Below are 21,763 nucleotides of genomic sequence, written 5' to 3' on the forward strand. Positions count from 1 at the left end.
TCGCAGGAGTCACGCAAGTTGTCGCTTGAAGGGACGTTACTTGAGGTTGCGTCATTTACGTTGATTTGGAATGTTATCCAGTCGCTTCAGTCACGTTCGGTATGAACGCACCTTAACACAGCAATGTAGACGTCTCCTGCTGGAATGTCCACCATTGCACTTTAACTACAGATAGGACATGAACATGCATCGACTTCAGTCGGGCAGCCAATAGTAACACCCCAAAACAACTCATGGAGCACTCAGTTTGTAAAAAGATCTCTGATTGGATGAATCCTCCTGGATTTCCAAATGTCTAATACAGGACCAAGGGAAGCCACTTAGAACACTGGACTACAAAATACTCAAACGTGATTATGGATTTTTGACCAAATCAAGCCCCCAAAGATCCCTGTACATACTGCAGCTTTAAAGCCTGATGCAGTCAAGATTTTGATGTAGAAATGAAAGTGATTTTAGTATTGACTGAAGATTTTCTCCATCAGCTCCGATCCACGTTGGAGTTCCTGCTGCTGGACACCATGATGTGGTTTCCTCTGCTGCAGGACTTCCTGCATCCTCTATGTCTCATTCCAGCTCCCTGAGCCTATCTACTGGTCCCAGTTCAGCCAACTCCAGTCACCAGCAGGAGCTGCATGCCAAGATCCTCAGTCTGTTTAACAGCGGCAGTGGTCCTGCAGTGGGCACAGCTGGCTCCGCCCAGTCACAGGGCTACAGCTCCATGGGACCGTCCGCTCCATCGAGCCTACCACGCCCCCCCATGAAGGGCCCCCCCGCAGCAGGAGGCCCGAGGTATGGGGCCCCGGCCAGCCGCATGCCAGGCCCCGGGTCCCGATCCGCTGCTTTCCCCTCAAACATCAACTTAGACAACCCCAACGTTAAGAAAGCTCTGGACCAGATCATCAGTGGCCCAGCCATCAACCACCTGGTGGGAGGGCCGGGGTCCCAGCAGTCATCCCAGAGACCAGCAGCCAGCATGAGCCAGGCCCCGCCCATGTCAATGTATCCCCCCCGACACTACTGACCCCCGTCTGTGGACTCCTCGTCTCAGTTTTTAGGCTGGAGATTTTTTTGTAAAAGTTTTTAAACCTTTTTTTCCATTTGGTGCCGTTTTTACATCTCAAACCAGCCGTTGTTTCCTTCTCACTAGTATTTCTCCTCACATTAAATAGTTCTTGGTAAATTCCCAAGTTTTTCTACTGTTGAGTCTGTTGTCATTTTTTTATTTTACATTTATGTTCCCTGTATTTGAGTTTGTAATATTCTGAGTGTTGAGAAAAAGACATTAATAAAGACTCCCAGACACCATTGCTGTATTAAAATGGTATTGGTTTATTGCATTTTCCCTATTAGTGGGTGAGATACTATCTCATAATTGAGATACTAAGTTACAATTATGATTTAGTATCTTACAATTATGAGATATTATCTTTACTTCACTAAAGACTGTTGCTTGCTATGTTAACAGGTCTAAAAAAAAAATATTTTACTGCATTGTCATGCGCAAATATACACATTACCTGCATAAACCTCACTTTTAGATTCTTGTGGTGTACCAAAACATTTACAGTGAGAGTCGGTGCTGAGTTATTGGTGGTTGACTTAAGTCATAAACTTAGTTAGATTTTTTTCATTATTATTTTGCTATTCCTAGTTTTTCGTTTTGGTTTTTACTGGGCTTCCATACAAATTTGAGCGCATGGTTAATTATACCGAAGCAGTTTAAATTCCCTGGAGCACATTTTACACAATTACAGAGTTAACTGAACTAAAGTTTGGTCAATATTTCAAGAAAGAGATCTACCTTGCAATGTAATCTTATAATCATTTGTCGCTGATGCAATTGTTGGCCTTTTTTTTTTTTTTGAAGGCAAAAAAAATCCATCCTACTGAAATAAAAGCTTTTGATTATTCAACAAAACACTTGTATACCACATACACCCAAATATACTTTAATACACCTTTGTTCAGGATAATAATAATAGCGTGCATGCATTGAGAGAAAAGGCTATATGCAGCTACAAATTAACTTTGTAGATCATCAGCCAGCATGGCCAGTAGATTCCTAATGTTACCAGTTAACCAGATTTTCCACCAGCCAAATTTTTTTCCAGTGAAAATAAACTACATTATGAGTGCCACGGAATAGATTAAAGCATTTGTTTCCTTAAATAGTTTATATTTTAGTTGATTGCAGAAATACATTAAAATGGTAAAATTATAAACATTTACATTTAAAAACAATGTAACAATGCCTAAAAAGTGCAATATGGAACTTTGGGTGTGTCGGAGAAGTGAACCTTTTATAAAGTATATTCTAATAACTCAGATGAAAATTGGATCGCTGGAACACTGAAGTTAGAAATAATAATAGTAATCAGTCCTAAGAATTACATGTACTTTAGAGAAAACATGTTTTACTAACATACATGCTCTTCAAATGTAAACAAATCCCACTCCCCACAAACTGTATAGAGCACATTTTAAAGGTGAACAAATGGTTGAATACCAGCCACTCATGATCCAACATCCATTTAGTAATAAAACTCCTCAATTTCTTCTTCTTCCCATATGATACTTAGATTATTAAGCAAAGTAAAGTAATAGCTAAATAAGTATTTAAGTATAATTTTAGACTAAGTACAACTCAAGGAGAGAGGAGCAGAAAATGAATAAACAGACGATTTACTTTTCAAGGTACCATGTATTATGTGAAACAGACAAAATACATTTAAATACATCAAACATGATTTTGAATGCCCATTCAGTGCATATGTACAGTGTCAAGTATGATAACTAGAAAGAATATTAAGTTCCTGAGAACCCTGTTCTAAATCAAAATATAGAACACTTAGAAAACGAATTATTCAAGATTGCAATACTAATGAAGAAAAGTCAAATAATAATACCTTGGATCAATGGATTCTGATGTTCAATTGTCCATTTCATTCACAGACAAATTAACAGTTAATTCTTTTTTGTTTACTTGTCTGCACAAGCTGTCAACACTACAAGAAGTGCAATCATTATGAGACGGCAATGCATGTTTTGTTATTGCAATAAAATAAGTTGATTTATTTTATTGCCTAATTGTGACCATCACCAGCCCTCCCTAAGGAAAGGTAAGAAATCTTTTATTATAGGGAGGATATAAAAAGGGAGAGCAGTGTTACACCTAGGGGAGGGGGAGGGGAAAGGGAGCAGGGAGGAGAGACTCAAGGTAGGAAATAGAAAGGGTGGGGAAGAAGAGATTATTTTACAGAGAGGGTGAGATGTGAAGTTGTAGAACATATTGTGCTTATTATGTTGTGTACTCAAGCCAGTAGAGTGACAAGTGTGAAGCTTAGATTAGCTATAATGGTGGTGGCTGTGGACAGGGGGAATGAGTGAGTGGTAATACCTAAAGCAGGTATTTGGGATTAACGTGTCCAAAGTTAAGCCCAGTATGAGTTTTATCCCACACCCCAGAGCGCGCCAGATCGCCTTTCCTTGATGCCGCCCGTGCAATAACCCCTAGACAGCCCCCCCCCCATCATTCCATGATCCTCAGATTAATATATTATTCTCAATAGTAACAATATAATTTAATTATCTAAATACTTATATATTAGCATATATTCAATAAAAATATCAAAATAGCAGCTTGCGTTTAAAGTGCATTGGAACCATTAAGCACAATGTTTTGCTAAAAACACACCACAACATAGCTTAATGATAACTCTGATCCACATGAATATGATTACTAATATAATTATTAATTAAATTCCATTGACAAAATTACTGAAAGGAAAAGGTTGGTTAATCCCACAGTTTACAGCTGCTCACAGGTAACATGGAAAATAAAATATATAAACCTATTTAAAGACACTTAACGGTAAATTTAACAGCTGGCTAAACATGATTATGTTACGTGGGACACAATAGGAGGTGCAGAGCGGCACACAGCAGTGGTGGCTTGAACTGCTGTCCTCGCGTTTTTGAAAACAAAGCTTTTGTTCGCTTACATGTTGTATTACACGTAAGGGGAGACACAAATAGTAAAACAACACAACAACTAAAAGACGTGATAATAAAAGGCAATTATTGACTAAACCGAGCGCTGAGGTTGCTAGCATAGCACAGTAATAGCGTCCAGTGATCGCCGGAAGTAAACAGCTTCCTGACATTTCAGCGGAAATTACGTCACGTTCATGTGCGCATAAAACCAATTTGGCCAAATATTTTCGGTCGCTTTGTCGTTGGAAACCATCGTGTTGATCCATTAACCGCTGGAAACGCTGTGAATCCTACTCTTTGGAGGTACATAGAGTTTTGTGGAAAACAATGATTCGTTCAATTAGTCGTGTCAGTTATTTGGCAGCAATGGAACTTTTTCTATTAATGCTCTAAAGCCGACTGAGGCAGTTCAATGATCCTGGATGCTAAGTTAGCTAGTGCTAGCCCATAAAAATGGCGCCGTGCGAATGAAATGGACACAATTCGTGTTTGACAATTTTTCTTTTAATAAAATACAGTGCGACTGCTGATAACTACCTACACATAGTTACTACCTGATAACTATGTGTCTGTAATGCTGCTACGGTGTGTTTGAGAGAAACAGTATTTAATCCACATTTTGGAGAAAATGAGCTTGATCTGAATTTCACAAACACCAGTGGGTGAAATGAAATGTATACATTTATTGTTGTGCCTTCCAATCCTTTTTATTGGCAAATCACGAATTCCCCATTATTAGAATAACCTTTTATATTTGTTAAAGGCTGTAACTTCATATGTTATGAGTATCATGACATGATACATTTGTTGCTATATAAATAAAGTTAGATTGAATTGTCTATATGTAAGCAGGCTGCTTTAATCATAGACATGATCAGCTGTAGGTGAAAGACTTTACTGATGTTACAAATTATCATTTGAAAAATATTTTTACTCCTGGTTTTAATATATTGAACATTTTATTCCTTGAAAAAACAGTTCCATATTTTATGGAGATATGTTTTGAACAGTTTGAGTCTTTCAGAGCCTAAGGTGTGTGTACATATAATACATAACATAAGGGTGTTTCACTTTTTTCACAGTAAGGATATAGCAGGATAGTAATACATAAATAAATACAAGCACATTTGATAAATTCATGTTCACAAATGGTAAGAAGTGCAAAACTTTTTTAGTCCTGCCGCTTTGCAGCTGTGGCTACATTGTAGTTTACCACCACCGGTATGATGGGTGTGAAGGAATAATAATTGCTGTGCTATATAAATCCAAGCCATTATCATTATTATTATTAATAATAAAGGCGAGATGTTCCTATGTAGCAGGACCTTATTGTACACACTTCCAATAAGTAAATATAGTCATAGTATTGTAATATGTGACAGATTTGTAAATGTGTTCAGATTTCAGTGAGATCATAGTATTTAGGTTTGTGCAGATCACTCACCTTCCCTAAATTACCAGAGCTGCCCGAGCTAAGATGACCGCCGGTGATGACGTTAGAGACTTCGCCGTAAGACATCTAGCCTTTATTATATATCTATGGCTTTAACTCTATCCAGCAGGGCTCATTTTATTTAAAGTGCTTCATATGGCTTGGTTTATTACATGTATGTAATAAACTTTTCATTGAATATCTTTCTTTTTTTTTTAAACCGATTGTGTTGAAAAGGATTGCTGAACAAAATATTGTGGGATCAGAAATGGACTGGATTGTTTAATGATAATTTAAATCCTTCGTTGAGCCTGATGTCTGTCTTCAAGGATTTTTAATTGTCATTATGTACATAACATGTACATAATGAAATAACGTCTCCTAGTTCCCCATTAAGCCCTTAAAAATATTAAAGTAAAAGAAAATAGTATAAAAAAAATGAAATAGAAAAACGCCAGTAACCTACATAGAATATATATAAAATAAATACAAGTAAACAATAATAATACAACATGTTTCCAGATTAAGACCAAAAGTTTCTGTTTGCTGCGTGTAAAAAAGACCACGTCATTTAGAAAAATTAAACGATGAATAAAAAAGGTATTGAATCAGAAATTGATTAATACATGTTTATGCACCCCACGTAATGAGCTTGCGTACGCAAGTTTAAATTTCAGTCATTGATTATGGCTGATATGAATTTTTTTAATGTCTTTTGAAAAATACCACCTCTGCTTTTTATTGTCCCCCACAACAAAGTGTGGAAGGAGGATATAGGTTTGAGCTCCGTCTGTTCGAGTTAAAGGGGACAGCTTTTCTCAGAAACTGTTTAAGATACGATAACCAAATTTGGTGCTTGGCTTCAGGGTATCAATACCTTGATGGAGTTAAAAAATGAGAAGCACGCAATTTTTCAGGAGTTATTGCCCTAGTTCCTTTTTTTTTTTTTTTGGCGGGGGATTTTGATGACTGTCTTGATGTTTATTGCTAGATTAATGAAACGGTAAGGTATGACTGCTAGGACTTGTTCATGTACAGTTAACAGGAGAGGTTTATACATTTTTGTTTATTCATTGTAACAGCCTAAGTTGATGACATTTTGTCTCTTTTCAGATACCTGCTGCTTCTGAACCCCTTAAATCCAGGACGTCAAATTTTAACGTCAGGTATGCAGCAGCAGGCTCATAAAAATCTCATTCCAAGCACATACGGCTTATTCATGATACTGTTTACGATGTTGACTGTGTTGTTTGTGTGCCTAAACAACAATTATTTTTTCTAAACTGAAAAAGGAGATTGCTTTCCCTGAACTGAAGGAATTTTGAAATTTGGACGTGTTTAAAATGAGTGTGATCGACAATTTCATCAAGGTGGACGCCATTTTCTTCAAGATGGCATTTCAAATTTTGTGGATACATACATATACACGTTTGTGTATATGTATATATATATTTTTTATATCAAAATCCTGGATTCGCATTTTAAGCGATTTCTTTGATTTTCTCCTTGCGATTGCAACTCTTCCTGCAAACACGTGCAGATCGTCATTGCTCTTGTCACTGGAAATTGTGGTATTTAATGTACTTTTCAAAAAACCTGTGATCATTTCAACCAAAATGTTTTAAACTGCATTCCTGTCTTTAGCCCATTTCAAATGCTGCTGTTGCACAATTGCTTTACAATGTATTTGCTAACTAAACCCCGTCAGCATTAATCTGCTTGTCTATACTTGCAATTTGTCAGTCGAAAAATGTCATTTATTTGTGCTCACAACTAGTCACACTTGGTTTTTACAGTGTTTTGTTTAATTGTGGTCGTAATTTTCGAATTTGCATCCGATTTACTAAATGTGAATTTGACATAATAAAGGCTAAAGTTTTAAGATTGAGATGCCATTATCGACTTATGAGCTTTGACCCACATCATATTGTTGCATATACAATGATGCTGTGTAGATTGCAAGATTTTTTTTCTTAATTAATCAATTGCAAGCCTTGCCCCTACAAATTTCTTCTCTTTTCTGTGTTTATTTGAATTTGCATACATTTGCAATTGCAAGGAAGTGGCTCTGAAGAGACTGGTGCAGTTTGTGGGAGAGGTGTCATACATCCTAAAATAACAACTGTGTTTGCATTACTTATGAAAAGTTTAGACTGGTTGGCCAATCAACATAAAATAAAATCTTAGCATTTGATTAGATCTGAGGTCTGTACTGATAGATAATGGCCTTTGCAAACCTCACAGAGTGACGTATTCAGTGAGGCTGTAATCGGCCTGCAGAAGCCACATTTGGCTCAAAATATTTGAACAAGGTTGTCATAACGAATTTATATTCCTCCATTGTATTTGAAACCTATTGGTTCAGAATTATATCTCCTCACAACTAGGCCTGGGCGATATATCGAGATTTCTATTTTAGGCGATAAATGACTATCGCCTACGTTAAAATAATAGTTCTATTAGTCGCTTCAACTTCTTCTCCCCTACCTGTCTCACACAAACTACCCCCACCCTCAATCACTCCCCCTTCATCTCAGTGCAGAGGATACATGACGACAGATGGTTTGAGCTGAGTTTACTTTCTCTGTGTGACTGGCCGACTGTCGGAGGCACAGTGGAGATGTTGAGTTGTTCCAGGTTTAATTCCCTCTGAGTCCACTTGTGTCCACGAAGCAGCTCAAGCGCTCCAGGCTTCGATTGGGAACACTTTGCGTACGGATCCGCTCTAGACTATGTTTGCGTCTTCACGCCATGAAAAATAAGGTGGACTATCCAAGCGTTTTAAGTGCTCTAGGATTCTTCGGTGTGGGTGTTTTCACACCGGTTTAGTCCTGGACTCGGTCCGAATGAGCGCAAGACGCCTGATAATTTTATCATCTTGGTTTGGCTCTTTGTGTTCAGAGAGCAACTTCTGATCCTTTCCGAACAGCCTCTGGTGCCGTTTCATGAGCTAACCGCTTGATGGGACTGTTACTTGAGTGAAAGTTGTGTGGGCTGAAAAACAGAAACCGAAGAAGAGGTTCTCATATCTGGGTCAAAGTGAGCGCAGAACCTTCTTGTTCTTTCACAACATTCAACAATGGAGCAGCAACAAGTTTTAATACCTGGTTTTGTGCCGTTTCTCCTGACCACCCACGCCGTGCCCTCTATGCTGTCTCCCACACTTTAGTCCGTGCTGAGCACCGTTGTGTTCATATGCACCTAATTGCTCTAGATTTTAATTGGAAACACGCAGAACAGCAGAAACAATTGCTTCGTTTGATCCATTTTAGACTTTGTTTGTGGGTTCACACCGCCAGAATGAGGTGGACTATCCGAACAAACAAGTCTTGTTGTAAGAGAGTCAAACCTCCACCAAGCACTAAATCTCCTCTTTGTTAGATATTGGCAGTTATCTGGATAAACGATCCTTATCATTTATACTTTAAAGGCTTGGAAGAACAATCCCTCACCATTAATAACGATACAGTAGGTCCAAATGTTTGGGCACCATTTTTTCCAAATATCACAACAAAATGTGGAATCCAGATCTGATCTGAACAAAACTCGGTGAGATAGTTGAGGAACCAACCTGACAAAACTGAGTTAAATTTGGGACTGGTTAGACGGAGGGATTTTTAAATCCGATCCAGATTGACTGTTTTGATTCGGATGCCTTCAAATGGAATGGAATCGTCCATGGCGCAAGATCTATCTTTGGATTTTAACGTAATCCTGCTAAGACAAACAAGTAAACACCGGTGAAAATATGACCTGTTTGGCAGAGGTAACAGTGTTTTAGCCTCTCCATAGTCTGGGTTCTCAGACCCAAGCACCGTGACGTGTCCCGTCCTTTTTTAAAGGGCCATGTACTGAAAAGTACAAATACAGCTCTTTGGAGATGAATTGCTCAATGTGGCATTTTGGCACCAAGAATCCATTTCATATTGCGATTTTGACAAAAATATTGAGATTAATTTTGGTCCGTATCGCCCAGCCCTACTCACAACCATGTTCATTGCACATGAAGTATATATATATATATATAAAAACTTCAGTTTTTGGCATTTAGATTTAACAAATTGTCTGCAAGATTATTTTTGTCTGCACTGCTCTGCAACATTTAATTTGCTGCAACTTCCACAAAATGTCTTCATCTCTCCAGGAAATGTAATCTCTTCTTTTGACTCACTGACATGTTTCAGGATTTTGGAGAATTTGAAGACTATTTAAAAACCAACACGCCTGCTCAAGAATTTAATTCATACCAAGAAAGAAAGCTCCATATCGTGGGATTTTGCCATGTCTCGTCGAAGAAGCCGAAGCCCTTCACTCGGGCGATTCACACACGCCTGCAGCAGTAATGACCCTCGAGATTTGGAGAGAAGGATTTTTGTCGGGAATTTACCGTCGTCCGAAATGGAAAAGAAGGACCTCGAAGACATGTTCAGGCCATACGGGAAAGTAGTCGGTCAGTAAACACAAATGATGTTTTTGGTAGCCCATTACATCACATTCAGTTTGACTCAAGACGACTGGCATAAATTTTGTTCCTGGAATGTTTCAGCACTCTGACATTACCAGAAATACTAATTCTTAATGTGTTAGAAACACAAGTGGTGCCTTTCAGAAAATTCATCATAGTTTTGTGCTACTTTAAATATTCCTTTTCCAGGCGTGTCCATGTTTCGTGGTTTTGGATTTGTACAATTTGAACATCCTGAAGAAGCCGAAGCTGCGAAGGAAGGTCATAAAGGTCGCATATATAAAGGTTATAAAATAGGTAAGGCTTGACTGCAGAATGTGTGATTATAATTTTTTTTGTGAACAAAGCATTTTATAGCCAATTCATGAACTGTGAGATAAAATTACGATTTCATTTTAAGAACTTTTGCATTTGTGAAAAGCAAGAAGCTACATTTATATTTACCAGTATAGTGCCTGTCGGAAGTATGTATTCAGATAGTAGGAGCTTTAGTAGAGTTGTCAATTATGGGCAAATGAGCATGTGTTTGAACGTTGGATGTACAACGAGGTGTACATACTCTATAGTGTTATAAAGTGGTATATTTAAGGGTGTAAAGTTAAATAGCGTGTAAGGTTTTTTTTTTTTTTCCTGGTGTAATTCTATGGGACATGCACATGATAAATTGATAACATTTGCACCAATGTTCGCTGGACTTAAGAAAATGGATAATAAATGTCATCCCCTGTCCTTAAACCCTCCTTCGGCAAGAAAAAACTCAAAGAAACCCAGTGGTAAAACATGTCATGTACATCCAAGGTGTGCATTAGGTTATAAACACGTGGTGAAAATATTACCGTTTATAATGCTGTGTTGGCGGAGGAATGTGCATGTTTCGCTGTTCGTTTTGAACACAGCCGCTGCCATTGCCCAGCAACAACTTTTGGGAACTATGAGTGTATTTCGAACTTCAGTTGTCACGTGGTGAAAAAAATCAGTGTTCATAATGCTGTTGTAACGCATTTGGGCCAGGTGGTTGACTGCGGCTACAATAGCAGCACCAGAAGACTGTTCTTTAAAGGAGCCTGGATTGTGAATGAATACATGAGGCAGTAGTGTAGTTTGAGTGTGTGTATTAACAGAAGTATTTACAAAACAAACAACAATGTACAAATACAGAAGAAAAAAAAAATATGGATTACCCAAATGCTCAGTTCAGTTCAAACGTTCAGTTCATATCCCTTTAATCCAAAGAAAAGTTTGTCCATAACGGTAGGTGTGGTACTCGTTCATTGATCAAGCTTACCATGGGAGTTGAGATGCATGGATAAAAATCCATGACAAACTTCAAAGTTAGTCCAAAAAAAAAAACTGACCTAAAAGGCCAAAAATACACAAGTATTGCATTTGAAATATCGTAATGCCTGGGCTATAAAGCGCACAGTTTTATTGGCCACATTACAATAACTTAGCAATTTTCTAAGAAAAATCTACACAAATGCCGCAGCCTAACATAGGCCGCATTCTATTGGCTGATGAGGGTGCCCTTCAGACAACTCGGCCAATTAGAACGGGCAGGTAGGCGGGCTGGTGTACTTTCAAGTTAGGTTTCACGGAAATGTCTGTTTCAACTGATACATTTTTTTACTACATGAAGTCTCCTCCTCACTGCCCCATGTTTACATATCAGTCCATTTACAGCTTTTTATGGTCACTTTTTACTGGAACCAGACTGATACAACTCTTCCGACGCTCTTCTTACCGTGAACTACCGCAGAGCGATCACAGCGAGTCGGACTCTGAGTCAGAATACGGACGCGATCGTTTCTGAACAAATCCAACGTGATGATTTGGCAACTTCATGCTGTTCTGCTACTATTACAAACTGGCTGGTTTTTACTTTTACTTATAATTTATTTGTAAGTGGAAGTGCATACTAGAGCACAATCATGATTAAATTATGATCCACTTAAGATAAACTGCTCCATATTTGGCCCCTGAACTAAAATTAGTTTGACACCTCTGATTTAGATCCTTTTTATCTTTTTGAACTCCAATGAGTGTATTTGCTTCTCCGTTTCACATTGTTGCGTTTTAGTAATTGTTATATTTAAATTCTCGAAGAAAAGAACATTTTGTGCCTTCACCTCTATTCGACCGATTTTAGAACCCCGATTTGTTGCATCGTGAAATTTTCTTCCACTTGACCATTTTCAAACTGGGATCCTGAGCACAGTTCCATTTGGCGCATTAAGCTGTCGACGCCATCTTCTCATTTTTGCGTTAACAGTGGCTGACGTACCATTTACCTGTTGTGTTCAACATTTGGGTTGGTTTACTTTCAGATGTAAATATGGCCGTGGAGCGACGGAATCCTAAAGCTCAAACCCAGGCGAGCCCACCTCGAAGGTAAAGTATCGCACAATGGGTGTGAAGAATTTGCATCGTCTCAGAGAAAATGTTAGTTTTAAAAAAACTTGCGTGTTTGGAGATTTTGGTGACACCCGTTTGGCCAAAATTCACAAAAGTGTATTTACTTTGTCGGGTTAAACAATTTCCACGTTTTAATATAAACACAAGACACAGACTGATTTAATTTAAGGGTCTTTGTCACTCACATTCTTGACTCTTTGCGTTTTCTATACCAGTATTTGGTCAGTTCTCATATCTCTGCCTGTTGCTGGAATATCCTGCCAACTGATTTAATGTGAATAAAATACCAGTAATACCTGCTTTTTCGAATTATCTTTAGAGTTCTACCTTAGCGAAGCCTTTTGCTACAACTGTTTTCTACACTATCACGTGTATACACGGGACTCTAGGTCTGCCACTATTCCATGGATTCTTTGAATACCTTGCTTACGAAAAAAATAGTCAAGGAATTTTCTCAGCTGTGGTAATTTAAATAAAAATCTACCCTGCTTGTTTGTCATCCGAGGTTGACACCAAATGTAGTGGAATTTCTTTGCAACAAATATTTATGCTTTTTTTTTTTTTTTTTTTTTTCATTTGTTTATAGCGTACATACTTATAATGTGCATCTTTTTCTAAGAGGAAACATTTGGTTTGTTTCTTTAAGTGATCAGTCCCATTTTCAGTTGTATATTTTACTAGATTAATCGGTGGAATACTCTATTACTAAAGTTGTTGGCTTGGTGTGGATTTACATTTAACAGTGATGGTTTAAAATAAGACTCATTATTGCATCGGTAATATCCATCTGGCCGAGTACCTTCTCACCAACCTGGCATCTGACTGGTATCAGTGGGTCAATTCTAATATGTTATTAGAACTCAAAGGGATGTTAAAAATATGGAAAAAAAATCAAGGTTTTATATGTTCTCATTTGTATTTTATGTGCTGCTTTTCTCATCAATTTGAACCTCTACATTTTGAACCATTTTGCCTTTTTTTTTATTTGATGCTCAAACTCCAAACAGATGAAAATCAAATGTATTTGAAGCACAGCGGCTTAAACGGTGCATCTATGTATTAGCCTTGGTAAGCATGTTTCACTCAAACTAAAGTTGTTAAAGACATTGCACTTGTAAAGACTTTTCAACCAGAACAAACATAACAATATGAAACAAAAAACTAATGAATAGATAGGTACAAGTTGCATTTTTGTACGTGTGGCGGCACTCGTGCTTATCGGTAAACGTGGTTAATAAAAGGAAAGCCGACGGCCACCCAATCGTCGTTATTGCGACGACTCTGATACGCTCTGGAATGAATTTCATCCGACTTGCCATCAATCAGCAAGGTTTACGTGAAGTTAAAGGCCACACTGAAGGATTAATTTTTGTCCTATCCTCACCTGTTGAGGGTTACGGATGGTTTCAGTCGTACAGTACATCAGGTGTTCTCAACACAAGGTAACACATACCGTTTCTCTCAGGGCCCCATACAGCAGTTATGGGGATGCCAAAGATCCACGGCCCCGGTCGCGTTCTCCAATCTATGGGCACGACAGTCGCGATGAACGACAGCCACGGGACGGCCGTGATGGGAGGGGTTCCAGTCGAGAGGCCAGGCCGGGCAGAGACCATGACTATCGCTACCGTGGCTCGGAGAGTCGAGACAAGGACAGGGCGGATCCTCGGGACGCGCTATACAGGTGAGGAGCACCCACAACTTCCACTGCACCACATGGATTTATTTTATAGTGTAACCTGGAGCTTGTCCTGTGATACAGGGACGACGTAAGCAGAGCGTACCGTGGTGGTGCCGAGGAGCCGTACCGGAGGAAGGAGGAGCCCTTCAGAGAGCCTTACCCTGATCCGTACGCAGGGCGTAGAGAGCCTGAGGGTATGTTTACCAGGGTTGGGGTCAATTACATTTTTCAATTTATATATACGTCATAGTACAAAATATTCTGTGGGTCTTTAAAAATTAGTCAAAATGCTCTAAAACGGCTGGCACTGAGTGGGTAAAAATTTTGAAAATGGCTGACACTGAATGAGTTAAGTGGTGTCTCGTGTTGCGCGAACTTCCAGAAGAGTAGCGCTCGTTACACTTGCAGTGTTTACATATTGTTTATCTTTTTTCTTTCATGGTTTCCACATCGCTGAGTTGTAGCCGCTGCATCATGCACAATTTCTACAAACTTCTCCCTTTCTACCTCTGCTGGCCGCCACCATGTTTCCTTTCCCCTCTGACTTCACTATCACACACCTGTAACATATGACCCCGCCCAAAGCATTTTGGCCTTTGTCGTTTACTCTGAAACGGTCTGCAACAGTTAACCCAAAACTTTTTATTTTTTTTATTTGCACGGCTCATTTTTTTTTTTATACCATGACATAACGACAACAATATTGAAGCACTTGTAATACCACTGTATCGTCAATATTGTGACATTCCTAGGTGGCAGCAGTTCCATGCTGTGTGTAGAACAGGAGGCACTTCAGAACTTAGTTATCAATGAGAATCTGAAACATTAAACCATTGGCTGTTTCAGAGGAGCGTGTTCAACCTGAGGAGCGTCGACGTAATGACCTCTACCGTCAGTACTACGAGGAACTGCAGCGACGCTGTGACACAAACCGCCCTGTGGACTGCTCTGTGATCGTTGTGAACAAGGCTCAGAAGTATGTTCACACTCTGCTCAGTACTGCACGTGGACCACTGAACGGGTCTGAGGTTGTTCCAGCAGTAGACGATATGTTTTCATTTCATATGGCTCCTCCCCCTCTCTTTTTCTCTGTGTGCGTGTGCTTCTAAACCAACTGTAGGGAGTATGCTGAGACGGTCGGGAGGAAGATCCGTGACCTGGGGATGGTGGTGGACCTGATCTTCCTCAACACAGAGGTGTCTCTGACTCAGGCGCTGGAGGACGTGGGTCGAGCTCGCACCCCGTTCGCCATCATCATCACTCAGCAGCACCAGATGCACAGATCCTGCACGGTCAACATCTTGTTCGGCAACCCTCAAGGTAACGGAAGAAGTGACTCTTCATATGAAGTCGCCATAAGCAGCACTGTGAGCTGACTGTGTGTGTTTTCTGCAGAACACAGAAACATGCCAATGCAGGACGCCATGATGCTGGTCGCCCATAACTACGACGCGTACAAAGTGGAAACTCGTGAAAAGGAACGAGCGGAAATCGTGGGGAAGGCAGCCAAGATGGCCGACGACGTTTTGCTGAGGGAGCCGGACAGAGAGACCCATCCTGTGTCTGTTCTTACCTCCATCACTTTGCTCTCTGAGAACAGGTATCACAGTCCATGTGTTTCACACTACAGCTGATGCTCTTTCACATCTGGAATGAATTGCACACTTGAAAAAAAAAAAGTTAGAAATAAACCCAAATTTAAATAAATACATTTAAGTAATGAAATAAAATATACTTACATTTAAATGTACCTAAATTTAAAATAAAACCATGTACAGAACAGAATGCTTTCATTACTGTTTCTTTGTCACTAACCGTGTGCTGATTGGACAGGTTTTTAACCCCGGAGGAGCTGGAAAGTCTCATTGTGTACCTGAAGGACAAAAGAGCTCGTCTGCTCGGGAGTGCTGATCCTCATGCAGGTGAGTGCATTAACTTTCACATTCTTAAAGCTGCAGTATGTAGAATTGTAAGACTTGTACAGAAACAATCATGCTCCCCTCCCTTTTGAATTGCTTGAACATAGTGGTGCTTTTTGGTCACTTCCTCGCTCCAATGACAGGGAACAGTGCGTGTCTACGGGAAAGAGAGAGCTGATCACTTCTTCTCAGGCCATACGTTTACAGCATTCATCATAGACAGCGCCGCTTTTACGGTTTAAATGATCAACTTACAGAGTTACTAAAGAATGAGTTCATTCAGAATTTAGGCTTAAGTTAACCACTTTCATTTTGTCCTGGTAAGTTGTGGACATGTAAAGCCTCCCGCTGCAGCTGTTTCACTGTAGCGGGAGAGAGGGGCTGCTGCCTCGGCTCGATAGGCAGTGACGGCCCGGGAGAGTTGTCGCTTGAAATGTTTCAACTTTGAGCGACGAGGTCAGTCGCAGGAGTCACGCAAGTTGTGTCGCCTGAAGGGATGTTACTTGAGGTTGCGTCATTTACGTTGATTTGGAATGTTATCCAGTCGCTTCAGTCACGTTCGGTGTGAACGCATCTTAGCGCAGCAATATAGACTTCTCCTGCTGGAATGTCCACCATTGCACTTTTACTACAGATAGGACATGAACGTGCATCGACTTCAGTCGGGCAGCCAATAGTTACACCCCAAAACAACTCATGGAGCACTCAGTTTGTAGTGATTTCCAAATGTCTAATACAGGACCAAGGGAAGCCACTTAGAACACTGGACTACAAAATACTCAAACGTGATTATGGATTTTTGACCAAATCAAGCCCCCAAAGATCCCTGTACATACTGCAGCTTTAAAGCCTGATGCAGTCAAGATTCTGATGTAGAAATGAAAGTGATTTTAGTATTGACTGAAGATTTTCTCCATCAGCTCCGATCCACGTTGGAGTTCCTGCTGCTGGACACCGTGATGTGGTTTCCTCTGCTGCAGGACTTCCTGCATCCTCTATGTCTCATTCCAGCTCCCTGAGCCTATCTACTGGTCCCAGTTCAGCCAACTCCAGTCACCAGCAGGAGCTGCAGGCCAAGATCCTCAGTCTGTTTAACAGCGGCAGTGGTCCTGCAGTGGGCACAGCTGGCTCCGCCCAGTCACAGGGCTACAGCTCCATGGGACCGTCCGCTCCATCGAGCCTACCACGCCCCCCCATGAAGGGCCCCCCCGCAGCAGGAGGCCCGAGGTACGGGGCCCCGGCCAGCCGCATGCCAGGGGCCGCTCCCGGGTCCCGATCCGCTGCTTTCCCCTCAAACATCAACTTAGACAACCCCAACGTTAAGAAAGCTCTGGACCAGATCATCAGTGGCCCAGCCATCAACCACCTGGTGGGAGGGCCGGGGTCCCAGCAGTCATCCCAGAGACCAGCAGCCAGCATGAGCCAGGCCCCGCCCATGTCAATGTATCCCCCCCGACACTACTGACCCCCGTCTGTGGACTCCTCGTCTCAGTTTTTAGGCTGGAGATTTTTTTGTAAAAGTTTTTAAACCTTTTTTTCCATTTGGTGCCGTTTTTACATCTCAAACCAGCCGTTGTTTCCTTCTCACTAGTATTTCTCCTCACATTAAATAGTTCTTGGTAGATTCCCAAGTTTTTCTACTGTTGAGTCTGTTGTAATTTTTTTATTTTACATTTATGTTCCCTGTATTTGAGTTTGTAATATTGAGTGTTGAGAAAAAAATACATTATTAAAGACTCTTAGACACCATTGTTGTAGTAAAATGGTATTGGTTTATTGCATTTTGTGCTGACAAATTTATAAAATGGAAACGGGGGAGGGGGAGTTTTGCCAGAAGCTGTAGAGATAAGCATTTGAATTTTGAAATGTAAGATAAAACTATTTTTCATCTTTAATGTACCATGAATCACAAATGGAGAATACATTTCTCTTTTTATTTTTGAAATATTTAACTTACACTTACACAAAAAATAAACACTTCCACACTAACTGGTTTTTCATTTATTTACAAGTAGCCCCTGCCCACCCCTCGCCCATAACCAACCACCCCCCACCCCACCCCCCAGCAGTTACAAGTGCACGTGTACACACACACACACCCCACAGAACTGAAAAGAACACTGTCTTTACTAAAAACCTGTTAGAGGATCAAGGAGAAGTTAAGGGCCAGTTTGGGATGAAGTGTGTTATGAGTCCAGTGAATTAAACGCAAACTAAAGATTTACAGTTACATTAAAGGAAATATTAATGAGCAGATTAACTTTGTTCATCATGTCTCAGGTGAAAACTTCCAATAATTTCAATCAGCTCAATAAAAAAACATGAATGAGCCCAAAACATTTCATCATTTCAAAGATACATTTTAAATAGTTCATGGTTGACTCAACCAAAGCCTAAAATAACAGCCAATGGTGTTTATTATGAGCTTTGGAGATGTTAAAAAGCTGGAACAAAAATGAACATTTCCTTAATTTATTGATCTGATCAATTCTAATAATCAGATTTATTCATTTTCAACAATGAAGAGAACCTCAGCGAGTGAGAAACACTTTAAACCTAAATAATACAAATGTATGGAAGCCCATTACTGCCAGTAAAAATCATATTAAAAACTAGGAAAAGTAAAATAATAAAAAAAAATTAAGTCAAGAGATAATACACATTATTAAGAGTTAATATCCATAATTAAGAGATACTAAGTCATAATTGTGAGGTAGTATCTATGATTATGAAACACTCATAATTGAGATACTCTGTCATAATTATAAGATAGTATCCATAATTATGAGATACTAAGTCGTCATTATGAGAGTATCAATAACTGAGATACTTAGTCATAATTAAGCGATAATATTCATAATTATAAGATATTAAGTCTTAATTATGACACTGCAAATTGAGATACTAATTTGTAATTATGAGATATCCATAATTATGCGATACCAAGCAACAACACATCAATAGGATAAAACTAACCTGTCTCAAAACGGTCTATACACAGCTCACGTTCCCTATTAGTGGGTGAGATACTAAGTCACAATTATGACTTAGTATCTTACAATTATGAGATACTACCTCAGAGGTCTAAATGGTCTCCCATGTGATCTTTACTGATGGATATCATCACTGAAGACTATGTTGATAGCTATTACAACATGTCATGCATAAAGCTCACTTTTAGATTCCTGTGGTGAACCAAAACATTTACAGTGAGAGTCGGTGCTTTGTCATTGGTGGTTGACTTGAGTCATAAACTTAGATTTAGATTTTTTTCATTATCATTTTACTATTTTATTTTGCTAATCCTAGTTTTTACTGGGCTTCCATACAAATGTGAGCGCATGGTAAATTATATCAAAGCAGTTCAAATTCACTGGAGCACATTTTACACATTTACAGTTATCTGAAAATCTGAGTTAACAGAACTAAACTTTGGTAAATATTTCTTATACAGATAATGTTTAATACAAATCAAGTATTTTATTTTTTAAAGAAAGAGAGATCTACCATAAAATTTTATCTTATAATCACTTCTCTCTGATGCGATTATTGGCCTTTTTATTTTTATTTTTAAGGAAATTTAAAAAAAAGATCCATCCCACTGAAATAAAAGCTTCTGATTATTCAACAAAACACTTGTATACCACATACACCCAAATATACTTTAATACACCTTTGTTCAGGGTAGTAATAATAGCGTGCATGCATTGAGAGAATACACAACATGGACTGGGATTTGGCTCTGCTTGCACAAGCTTGGACTCACACTGGGATGGATTTCCTCCCTCATCTGGACTTCATCTGAATCCATCCATGCACTGATCTGGGTCCAGGTTGTTTTTTTATTCCTCAACCTGGTGACAGATGTGTTTCAGAGCCCTTTGTATCCGTTAAAGGATGGAGACCGAGTGATGATCACCAGCAGGTTTTCTTTTTTTTTGTGTGTGTGTGTGTCTCATGCTACAGTTGTGCAGGCGGGAAAAAAGGAAAAAGAAGGATTTGAGCCTAGTTTTAGGAGAAGAGGGGGGAGGAGAAAGAGGGGAGGGCGAGACAGGGAGGTGCTGGTTCCAAAGTGTGGTGACAGTCGTCCAAGCAGAGCCAGTACCAGACTTGGAAGCGCAAGTTTTATATTCTTTGATCATTTTTCAGAATTATACTGCAATCACATTTAAAATACAGAGCTGGGGGAGGAGGGGTTATGAACCAGGAAATGGGGGGGGGGGTGATTTGGGGAAGGCTCACCTCACATATTGAGTGACAAGCACTATTTTATAGTCAACAGTTGCTGTTTTTCTTTGAAGGTTTTGGCAAGAAACAGGAAAAAATGAAAAGGGCATGCGCTTATAAAATGTTGGAGTGAAACGATGTAATAAATAAACTGGGTTATTTCATATTTCCTGTATTTGTAAGATGGCTGTTAAACACCCTGGGGCCTCCGGGGGTCGCTGTGGGATCGTCTGGGACACTGAGTCACAGGCAGCCTTTTCTGTCTCTGCCACAATTCAGACTTTCAAACACTTGGATTCTGTTTCACATAGCAGGGGTTAAAGAAATCCCGGTTTTGTTAATCCTGGGTTTTTGAACTCGGAAATAAAAGACGTAAAATCCTAGGTTTCACTGATTTTAAGGAAACCCTGGGTTGTGCAGTATGAGTAACCCAAGTTTAATTAACCCTAGCATGTAAATCCTGGCTTTGTTAACCTTAAATGGTCATAACTATGCTATATTTAGATTTAAAGCTAAAATAATTCCCATTCATGACAAGAAATTTAAAGGTGTTAGTCTGATTTTGTCACACATTTGTGAATGTAAATTCAAATCAAGCCTTTTATGAAAATTTTAATGAGAAAAAGTTAAGTTAAGACTGTAAGAAAGTCCTGAAATTAGATTCATTAAACAGATAATAGGATAAAGTCAAGAATCTTATAAAACTACGATAGGATGAATATGGTAAATTGCTACTAAAGGCATGGAATGCTTTAAAAATTAAAAAAAATAATAAAGAATTGTAATTTAAAGGAAATGTTTGATCATTGATTGATTTTTGCATTTTTAAATACATATCAGTACATTTCAAATTTGTTAGTTTTTTTCTCTTAAAGAGTTTTATACTTTGATAAGCACTTTGAGATGACTATTGTTGAATTGAACTGAATTAATACAACTGATATAAACATTTTCCACACCCACTCACTTTTTAACCTAAAGTCTAAACACACCCTCAGGTTTTTGCTGGTTTGCCACTAGGGAAAAATTCAAAATAATCCCTTGAATATGGGCGCTGCTCCTGGAGTAGTTAAGACACGCCCAATCACAGCAGCCCCGCCCCCACAGCGCTGCACAATTCCGCATTGGAGCTGTCAATCAATGCTCAGCGAGGGCAGTGAGAGGAAACTAGTGACTGGGACTAGGATCAATAAAGTACATTACTTCATACTGAATAATATATGTATTCAGTGGAAAACAAGTGTTTTTAGGGTGTGGCTACGTACAAAATCAACCCAGGCTGAGGAAGAAACACTTTGGTTGTGAATCCTAAAAAAAAAGTCTTCAGCTATTGGTTTTAGTCGAGGTTTGTCAACGCCTGCTATGTGAAAGAAGTCTCTGGTGGTGAAAATGACTGCTGAAACCTCCCGGTAATTTATACCAAAACAAAGAGCATAAAACATCAGTGGGACTTCAAAAAAATAAAAAATAAAATAAAATACAAATTTGAACAATATTGCACGCATTTTACAAAACTAAGACTTTGTCCACAGTGATCTAACAGTGTATTACAACAAAAGACAGCACTAGCAGGATACAGTGTTTCTGACTTAAGTGATAAATATATTTACAAAGGTGAAATGATCCTTTTC

General features: G+C 39.2%; 1 protein-coding gene across 1 annotated transcript in view; it reads left to right on the forward strand.

Moving 5' to 3' along the window:
• The window catches only part of ncoa5 (nuclear receptor coactivator 5), a 36,562-nt gene extending 18,668 nt beyond the window's left edge, over positions 1–17,894 (forward strand). Inside the window, exons 12-22 of the mRNA XM_028446029.1 lie at positions 486–1,021; positions 9,641–9,878; positions 10,083–10,190; positions 12,218–12,281; positions 13,771–13,989; positions 14,068–14,180; positions 14,833–14,962; positions 15,107–15,306; positions 15,382–15,586; positions 15,820–15,908; positions 16,826–17,894. Of these exons, the coding sequence (XP_028301830.1) occupies positions 486–1,021; positions 9,641–9,878; positions 10,083–10,190; positions 12,218–12,281; positions 13,771–13,989; positions 14,068–14,180; positions 14,833–14,962; positions 15,107–15,306; positions 15,382–15,586; positions 15,820–15,908; positions 16,826–17,370 (2,447 nt within the window). The 3' untranslated portion in view covers positions 17,371–17,894. The remainder of the gene's footprint in view (positions 1–485; positions 1,022–9,640; positions 9,879–10,082; positions 10,191–12,217; positions 12,282–13,770; positions 13,990–14,067; positions 14,181–14,832; positions 14,963–15,106; positions 15,307–15,381; positions 15,587–15,819; positions 15,909–16,825) is intronic.
• The last annotated feature ends 3,869 nt before the right edge of the window (positions 17,895–21,763 follow it).

Source organism: Gouania willdenowi, chromosome 5, assembly GCF_900634775.1.
Source record: "Gouania willdenowi chromosome 5, fGouWil2.1, whole genome shotgun sequence".
NCBI classification, from domain to species: domain Eukaryota; kingdom Metazoa; phylum Chordata; class Actinopteri; order Blenniiformes; family Gobiesocidae; genus Gouania; species Gouania willdenowi.